Genomic DNA, 8,720 nt, shown 5'->3' on the forward strand with positions numbered 1-8,720 from the left:
CTGGGAATATCCTGCAAAGGTAAGTTGCTAAGTAAGTTTGCGATGCAATTTTCTTCGCATGTGGCCATTTACTCAGCGCTCTGGAGCAGAGTGACGTCACGTGAATCCTGGCGGCATCGCGAACCAATCTGTGGTTGGATGGTTAAAGGGACTATGGTATCCCAGCCCATCAGGGTTCAAATCCTGGTGCTCGCATTTATTCCTAGATTTATTTCAGGATTTTCGGCGATGCACATTCAGTGAGAGGAGATGTTCCCGTTGACGGCGAGGTGCCTACAGTGACTTCGTAAATTTCAAGATAATATGCCGGCTCAGTCTTTCAGAGGCGTTTATAAGGATGAGTGTATGCGTATGTATCAGTCGTTCGGCGATTTTTACTACTGTTAATTATTGGCGGTGTCCTAGTGGGCCGGCCCAGCGACATGGCTCCTGTGCGCGTCGCGCTCCTTATTCGCCGCAGAATGCGGCGCATAGGAGGTCCCCTTAACAGAACCTACTGTTCTTGCTTCCCTTCACAGCTCAGAAAATGTTTAGTGGCATAGACGTTCTAGCGTGCAATTACGGCCCATCTATTAGTTTACGGTCCATAAGGCTCACTTTTGGTTGAACACGGCCCATAGTGCTCATGATTTGGAGGGAAGTTGATGGACGGACGCCGCGCGCCTAATGCTTTGGATGCTCGCCTCCCGCCATGTCGTTGAGCTCCTCCGCCATTGCCGCTCCATCCGGCACCTCGACCGGCTCCACGCCCATCTCCTCGCCCACGGCTCATCCGGCCTGGCCCCTCTCGCCTCCCAGCTTGCCCTTCCTACTGCGCGTTCTCAGGTGCTGCTGGACACGGCTGACTCTTCCGCGCCCGTCACCTGCTCGACAGATTCCTGACCCGGACAGGTTCATGCACAAAAGCCCTATCCGGGCGTGCTCCAATAGCAGTTGACCCCAAGAGGCGCTCTGTCTACACCGGGACATCTTCCGGCGCGGAATCCTACCCAACATGTTCACGCTTCCGTTCGTGCTCAAAGGCGTGCGCGAGGGCACAGGCCGCCGAGCACGTGCTGCCCGCCGATGGAGTGCTTGTCAACCTGGGGTATGTGCGGCAGATGATCATGTGTAACACGCTCCTGCATTCCTATGTGTCAACAGGGTCGCTGCGGGACTCTTGGCTGTTCTTCAGTGAGATTGCGCCGGACAGGACGCAGGCTGGGGAGACCGGCGAGGCATGCACCTTGTTTGGAGAGATGGGGTGTCAGGGAGTGCTGTCCGATGAGATCACGTCAGCCTGCTTCGTATGCGAGCGAGGTAAATCATGAAGTTGGTCAGGTAGGGAAGAACAAAGCCACAAGATCCAATGCTGAAGTAGGCATGAACACCTGGCCTCAAGGGACGCCATGACCATGCATGTGCCTCTGCATGCCTGCTTCGTCAGTAGCTGATACGCCAGTTATCCTGCAGAATGAGCCACGGCTATGTGCTCCGATGACAGTGGCGAGAGGGTTGAGCTGCATGATTTATTCGGAACAAGCGGAGGTGGTGTGGCTTGCCTGTCGTCCTTCCCCACTCTCCGGTCTTGTCGGATCAGATCCTCGGCACTGCAATGCATGCTTAATTTAGATTCTCGAGACGTCTGCATGCATCAGCGTGAAACTCTGAACTGATTGGCTAATTATAGTGTAATGTTGGCCCATCCTCCGGCATTCTTCTTCACACTTGATGAGTGGTCAAGTCCTGCAATGGGAATGAGTGGGTGAAGTTATTCCGCAAACAAACCAACTGTTACACCCACACTTGCTCCTAGCCAGTTCCATTTGCTCCTCCACCCATCCCTGTCTCTGTCTGAGGCGATTCTTTCTTGAGTTTAGTAACCTCTCTTTGCTGTTGTTATCTTCCACGCCCCGCATCCCAAGAAAATCAATCGAAGGAACAGAAGACATTTGTTTGCAAAGGTGAAAGAGGTAAGCCTGTCACTATATTAATTCTTTGATTGTTCTTTCTGTATTGCCATACATTCCACATCGTTCTTCTGCTTTGTTTTTTATTTGTGAAATGTGCAGTAGTATTGATATTTGAGACCCGTCCTTTGATTCGTACAGAAATTGACCTGGGAAAGGAAATAATGAAATGCTCTGATTGAATAATGTGGTAAAGCCTTGTTCCTGGTACCTTTTCCTGTCTGTAGTTTTGTTCACATATGTACGGAGGTAGCACAAATAATTATGTCTTAATTAGAGGCTAAGTTTTGAATTTGTTTTCCATTCATCAGGAACTACATACACATGCCCATGCAGTGTTACCACAGCAAGACCTCGACAAATCCACTTGAATCTTGACACCAGATGATGGCACATTAACACGGAACGACAATAGTGCACAGATGAGCACTGGTACAAATGCCAACCCTGCACCCAAGGATGCTAAGGAGAAGAAAGTGGCCGGCTCATCCTCCTCCTCATCGGAGCACCTGGACGAAGACGATGATTTCTTCCAGATCGAGGGACCGGTCCTCAATACCCAATTCTCCCTGGCCGGACCAAACCTCGACGGATCCCCAGACCCGAAAAGGATCCCCTCGTCAGTCTTCGCAAGGACGTCAACATTGCAAACCGACTGGAGCGTCACTTCGAACGAGGCTCTCTTCAGCATCAACGTCGGGAACACGAGCTTCTCCAAGGACCATAAGGTCTTGTATGGCAAGTCGGGTGAGATGGGCAACCCCAACGAGCATTTGGCGCCATTGCAACAGTTGTCGAAGCAGAGCCCAGGGTCCAGCCCCATAAAGGGGGCAGTGTCACCCAAGGCAACCGGGGAAGACAACTCGACTGTGAAGGGGGGAGGAGACGCGGATCACATAGATAGCATATCTCATCGTTCTGAAGGAAGCGCAACCAACTTTGCATATCTGATGTATGGCCTCTTTATAACATGCACCCTCTATTAGCTAACTTTTTTCAGTATGAAGTTCTTTCTCGACTTTTCAGTTATCACCGTACAATGACACTCTTTTTATCTCCTTAAATAGCTAACTGCCTGTGAAGATATAAGTAGATATCTCAATGAACAACTTAATTACAAAATTGTTTTCTGCGCAATCTTTCACTTAGGCAAAAAATGATCTCATATCAAGAACTTTAGTCTTAAAAAGTTAAAATGTTTGAATTTTGTTAGCTCCCATTGTTGCTTAAATAAGCTAACGGTAATAATTAGAGTACCCCCAGACACAAGAAGAGTTAAGTGTATGATATTTCTTTCACTTGGTGAAATATCCAATCCCAGTGAATGACTTCTGGGCGCATTTTCCCAAATCGCGGTCTGATTTACAGTGTCTTCAGATTGGCAGGCGATGAGAAAGCCAGTGGGTGCTCGAAGGACACCCAACCAGATCTTGCCCGACAAAGCACAGCGCAACTGAGTCATGCACCAGAGCCAGAGCCGCATGATGAGAAGAACGAATCACCGAAAGCGGCAATGGAATCACCGAAAGCCGCAATGGAATCACCGAAAGCTGTAATGGAAGCACCTAAACCTGAAGAAGCCCCGGTAGCGGAACCGGCTCCAGCACCGGTGGAGCCACCGCCAGCGACAAAAATGTTTCCCTGCTGTTCTTGCTGTCCATTCTGTTGCTAAGGAGTATTCAACAGGTGATCTCAATCCGAATCACCTTGGTTCTTTCCCTAGATGACTCAGTATTTCATAGATGCTCAAATCAGTAGAAGGCCTTATACTGATTTGCAATCCGAAATTGTAAATCAGATCAGGAACTGGAGATGAGAGGGACATTGGCAACCAATTACTTGCTCTGGGTACAGTAGATTATCTTAGATACATACACTACTTGTAGAGAAGATGTTAATTTTGTACTCCCTCCGGTCCTTTTTACTTCGCATATAAAAATTGTCTGAAGTCAAACTTCACAAAGTTTGACCATATTTGTATGAAAAAATATTAATATCTACCATGCTAAAGTTGTACAATACATTAAGTCATGACGTATCTACCGGAATTGATTTCACATTGTGAATGTTGATGTTTTTTTCTATAAAGTTGGTCAAACTTTACGATGCTTGACTTCAGGCAAATCTTATATGCGAACTAAAAAGGACCGGAGGGAGTAGTTTTTGATTGGGATATTTGTTTTATCATGGAGGCAATTTATACTATTTGGTTATAGTAATTGTGAGGATGCGTAGATGCTTTTAGTTTACTAATTGTAGGTGTTACATTTTTATATTGTTTTTGTTACTGTGATATAAATAAAATTAAGGTGTGTAGGTGCTATCTTTTCATATTGCTTTTATTTTTCTAATATAAATAAAATGAAGATATGTAAGGACCTAATTATGAATGTCATGTTGTCACCAGCAACTACAGAAAATTAACATCTCACAATCAAGTAAGATAAAATGAAAAAGGAAGCTGGACCAATCAATACTAATCTGCACCTAAAACACTTCATTGATTAGCATGTAGGAATATAATAAGACTAAAATAGAATATCACAATCAGGGTTAGTGGCCTTGCTAACATCAGGGCCTCCGAAATGTGAAATCTTGCCATCTTGTTACATTTGCATTTGAAATTTCTCAGTGTTCTGAAATTTTTAGTTCAGCAACCAGGACATAATTGCTGGGGAACACAAAGATGCCATTAACCTGGGCACATAGCAAAACACAACAGTAGGCACAAAAGAAACATTGACCAGAACATGAGATGCCCACACTGCATTGTCATAGCATTTTTGTACCACAAAGCAGGAAATCTCTGGAATGACTTTTTCCATGCCCAGCACTCACATCACACTGAGCCGCCAACAAAATTCCCACATCAGGCAAAATTCACTCGGGAAGCCTCCGAGGAAATAGCAGCTTGGACAATGCACCTTGGTCAGCAGATGGACTTCAGATGGAAAAAGAACAGCCATACCGGTGAACGGAAGTTTTTGTAGATTGAGGAGAATAGGTGTACTCTCTCTATTGTTAAACATAGTGAATGACAGTTTTTCCTTAAGTTAAACCTTGTAAATTGTGATCAAATTTATAAAAAATATCAACATTTTAATATAAATAAATATAGTATGAAAATATATTTAGTGATGGATATAATGATATTGACTTGTATTGTAGACATTGCTAGCTTTTCTATATAAATTTGTTCACAGTTACAAAGTATTTTTAGGTGAACTACAGCAGGCATTAGCCGGCCCAAACCATTTATATTAAATACTATGTACTGAATCTTGTAGAAATAGTACTTTGTACTGAATCTTGTACTAAGTCATGTCCAGTTTTGTGTTTTGTTCTTTCATTTCAGCATTATGTCCTCGTAAATAATTCTTTTACTTGTTCCAAATAATTCGTCCATAGAAATGGACGCTTGCCAAAGGTAGGGTTATAATAAGCGGGAGTTCTAAGTTCTAACAGTCTTGTCAAAGCTAGATTGAAGGGTAACTTTTTTTTCCACTGGTTTTTCCTATGACTATTGCCAAGAACTGGCAGCTACAGATACTACTTCTGCTGAATCTGCTGACACAATGCGCAACTGGTACCTAGGCTTAGCTTTCAGCAATGATCGAATAATCTTAGATCCAAAGAATGACCCTTTCAATCACTTCACCAACTGCCACTAGCCTTGTGCAAACCTCCTCCAAATCTGCCTCTGGAAGTGAAGCCCCTTGAAGAGAAGTAGGACCAGTACTTCAGTAAGGCGGTAAGTAGTAAGTACATCATAAATACTCCCTCTGTTCCGAATTATTTGTCGCAGATATGGATGTATCTAGATGTATTTTAGTTCTAGATATATCCATTTCTACGACGAGTAATTTGGAACGGAGGGAGTAGCTCATGTGGTGTCACAAGGTTCCAGGATTTTATAAACTTAAGAAACTACAAAAAACACAACTAATCAAAACACTAAATTGGATAGGCTGATAGGCAAGAGTTCTCACATAGTATATCAACCAAACAACACAGATAGGTTCTTTAATAAGTTTCCAGGATAGTACTACAGAAACTACAAACACCACAACTAGTCAAGGCTGGAGCAAACAGACACGTCGCAAGCATTTTTGACACTACAGTAAGAATGGATCAATTACATCCAAATCACGGACATGATCCAGAATATAACGGACACAACTACGAGTTGTAAAATGAATCCGAGCCCCTTTTGAAGCCCTTTCGTCCAGCTGAAGCTTCCTACGTTGTTCTGCCAAGAATTCCTTATTGCCGGAGCAACCCCCAAGCTTCACCAGCTCTAGCACTCTCGCATTCAATACAAAGAATGTCACAAAGTTAACTTCAGACTTGATGCCACGATAGGAATCCAACACTATTGTCTTCAGACGGATATCAGGACATCTGGTCAGATCCCGGTGTTTGCGACGCCACATATTGCTTGGCTTTGGCTCTGGCACACGAAACTAAAAATAACATATAGAAATAAGTAAACCAATCATCTGAGAAGAGAAAGAAGATCAAAAGTGTTTGAACATTCAATGAATGAAGAATCATCACCGCAGTTCGAATGTACAATTTCTCCAAGCATGGAAAACATGCCATCAACTGAATAACCGTATCCAAACTTAGTATTCTCAGTTGGACAGCTAAAGTCTTGACTGCGCGGACCATTGCCAGCTTATCAACGCGCAATCCCTTTAGCAAGCATGAAAGGCAACATATTAGCCAGTTTACAATGTCTTTTGTTCTTTTGCAGGAGCCCATTCGCAAATCAAGTGATAATTAAATAATTTTTCAACAAACAAATTGAAATTGAAATGCCTCAAAATGGTAATACCTGAATAATTGTGGAGCCAAACTCGAATTTGCAGAGATAATCCTGATTGACCTTCTGGTAGTAACCATCAGAAAGGTAGCCTATTGTCTCCAGTTGAGGCGCTGAAACCACAGACAGATGCAAACCAGCGCCGACATGAAGATGGAGCAGCTTCTCAAGGCAAGGGGCATTCTCGATGATGAGTTCCTTGAAATGGACAGGAATTCGGTAATCACTATTGTTATTATCAACACCAATGCTCCTAAGGGTAAGGGAGTTGATCCGAAGGCAGCCGAAGCCAGTGCTGTGTAATATAAGCAAGCACTCGAGAGCCCGGCAACTGGCAATCAAGCTGTGCAGCGAGCACTCCGAAATGCTGACATAATGAAGCCCGAGCTGCTTGAGCAGGGGAAAGTGAAGCCCTTGGATGATACCGTCGGGGAGGTTGCACATTTTGAGGGTGGCAACGCGCAGGGTGGGTGCGAAGCGGAAGGTGAAGGACGGCAGAAGTGCCACCGTTGGATAGTATCCAAGCTCGAGCTCCTGTAGGTTGTCGAGAGCGCCGGACCGGAGCCAGTCATCGACGGCTCCGAGGTCGAAGTGGTGTAGGTTGTCCACGCGGAGGCGACGACCGGGACCCGAGTGGGAAGAAAGGATGCGTGATACGACACCAGCAGCACGGTCGGCATGATTACGGTAACGGTGTAGCAGGTGAGTGCAGTCGAGGTTGAGTGGGGCGGAGAGCCAGAGGTGGCGCCACTTGGTGGCGAGGATCTGGGTGCGGGCGCCTTCGTCGGTGGGGAGGAGGGAGATGATGTCGCCGAGGACGCCGTCGGGGAGGCTGCTGATGCGGTCGACGAGTCCATCATCCTCTTCGCCCACTCCGGGATCGGGCGCTTCCGTCTCCGCCGGCGCCGGGGCCTCGTCGGCGGTCTCGACCCCGGCTGCTGGTTTCCGCTTCTTCCTACTAGGACCGCCGGCCTCCATCCTCTAGCGTCTCTTTGGTGGTGTGGAAGATCGCATCAGTGAGAGCGGTGAAGGAGAAGGCTTTGATTAGGCAGAGCAACCGTATATAAACACGGAGTGCACACTGGCGGTGGTTCAGGAATTCAAAAGGCTTTGCCGCCGCACTCAAGCAGTTAATTTCCACTTAACTGCTCGGCGTGGAAGAACTATTAAGTCCAGAACGGTGCAGGAGGGCTTGACGGATGGTAGATGGGTTCTGGACTGTCAACCCGAGGCCTCTTTCATGGCTCAACTCCAGTGCATGCATTTATGTCAGGCGGTGGCCTCGGTGGCTAGGAACCCGGATGTGCCTGACAGTTTTGCTTGGTCTTGCTCCACCACGGGTGCCTATTTGCCCCACGACCACCTTTGGCTAGTGGCATTTGGAGGAGCTGGGCGCCTTTGAAGTGTAAGATTTTCACGTGGCTGGCCATGCAGTACAGGATTTGGACTTCGGATCGAAGAGCGCGACACGGCCTGCAGGACGAGCCTTCCCCGTGCTTTTTCTGCCTGCAGGATCAGGATGACACTGATCACATCCTACCCAGCTGTACGTATGCCAAGGAGGTCTGGTGCACACTTTGGGACACACTTCATATCAACATCGGAGATCAGGAGGCAGGGGAACCCACCTTTCACTGGTGGATGAGAGTCAGGGTCAGCTTCCAGAAGGCGGAGAAGAGGGGTTTCGATACTTTGTTTATTGGGACCATCTGGACTTTGTGGAAGCAACGAAACGCAAGGGTTTTTAACAGAGTTAACCAACAAATGCGACCTAGGGAAGCAGCGAGGTGGATCCTAGATGAGTTGGCAGAGTGGAAACTTGTGGCGGGAGGTGTAGGAGGTTTACAATGTTTCGTGAGAATAGCCTAGTTTTTTCTATGTTTGGTGTTGGAGTGGGTGTGTGGATACCTGAATGTTCGCATTTGGGTGTCACTTTTTGTAAATGT

The 8,720-nt window shown here is 46.2% G+C and overlaps 2 protein-coding genes across 2 annotated transcripts; one reads left to right on the forward strand and one right to left on the reverse strand.

Annotated features, from left to right (window-relative positions):
* Positions 1 to 678: 678 nt before the first annotated feature.
* LOC125555503 (actin cytoskeleton-regulatory complex protein pan1-like) lies at positions 679 to 4,272 on the forward strand. The gene is made up of 4 exons (XM_048718437.1): positions 679 to 1,952; positions 2,091 to 2,139; positions 2,261 to 2,901; positions 3,327 to 4,272. Exons 3-4 carry the CDS (start codon positions 2,372 to 2,374, stop codon positions 3,619 to 3,621), a joined length of 825 nt encoding a protein of 274 aa, XP_048574394.1. The 5' UTR covers positions 679 to 1,952; positions 2,091 to 2,139; positions 2,261 to 2,371; the 3' UTR covers positions 3,622 to 4,272.
* A 1,792-nt stretch (positions 4,273 to 6,064) lies between these two features.
* On the reverse strand, positions 6,065 to 7,752 carry LOC125506686 (F-box/FBD/LRR-repeat protein At3g26920-like). Its single transcript, XM_048671441.1, has 3 exons — positions 6,787 to 7,752; positions 6,510 to 6,644; positions 6,065 to 6,397 (listed from the first exon to the last, which is right to left on the reverse strand). The coding sequence occupies exons 1-3, from the start codon at positions 7,750 to 7,752 to the stop codon at positions 6,065 to 6,067; spliced, it is 1,434 nt and encodes a 477-aa protein (XP_048527398.1).
* Positions 7,753 to 8,720: the final 968 nt, after the last annotated feature.

The sequence above is a fragment of the Triticum urartu genome, chromosome 5, assembly GCF_003073215.2.
Source record: "Triticum urartu cultivar G1812 chromosome 5, Tu2.1, whole genome shotgun sequence".
Lineage (NCBI taxonomy): Eukaryota > Viridiplantae > Streptophyta > Magnoliopsida > Poales > Poaceae > Triticum > Triticum urartu.

Excerpts from the sequence above, each read along its gene's own strand:
- LOC125555503 (XM_048718437.1), top strand. The coding sequence starts at position 2,372 with ATGAGCACTGGTACAAATGCCAACCCTGCACCCAAGGATGCTAAGGAG. Across the intron at positions 2,902-3,326 it reads ACCAACTTTGCATATCTGAT|ATTGGCAGGCGATGAGAAAG; the intron begins GTATGGCCTCTT and ends CAGTGTCTTCAG.
- LOC125506686 (XM_048671441.1), bottom strand. The coding sequence starts at position 7,752 with ATGGAGGCCGGCGGTCCTAGTAGGAAGAAGCGGAAACCAGCAGCCGGG. Across the intron at positions 6,645-6,786 it reads TTGGCTCCACAATTATTCAG|GGATTGCGCGTTGATAAGCT; the intron begins GTATTACCATTT and ends TGCTTGCTAAAG. Across the intron at positions 6,398-6,509 it reads AGAAATTGTACATTCGAACT|CCAAAGCCAAGCAATATGTG; the intron begins GCGGTGATGATT and ends CGTGTGCCAGAG.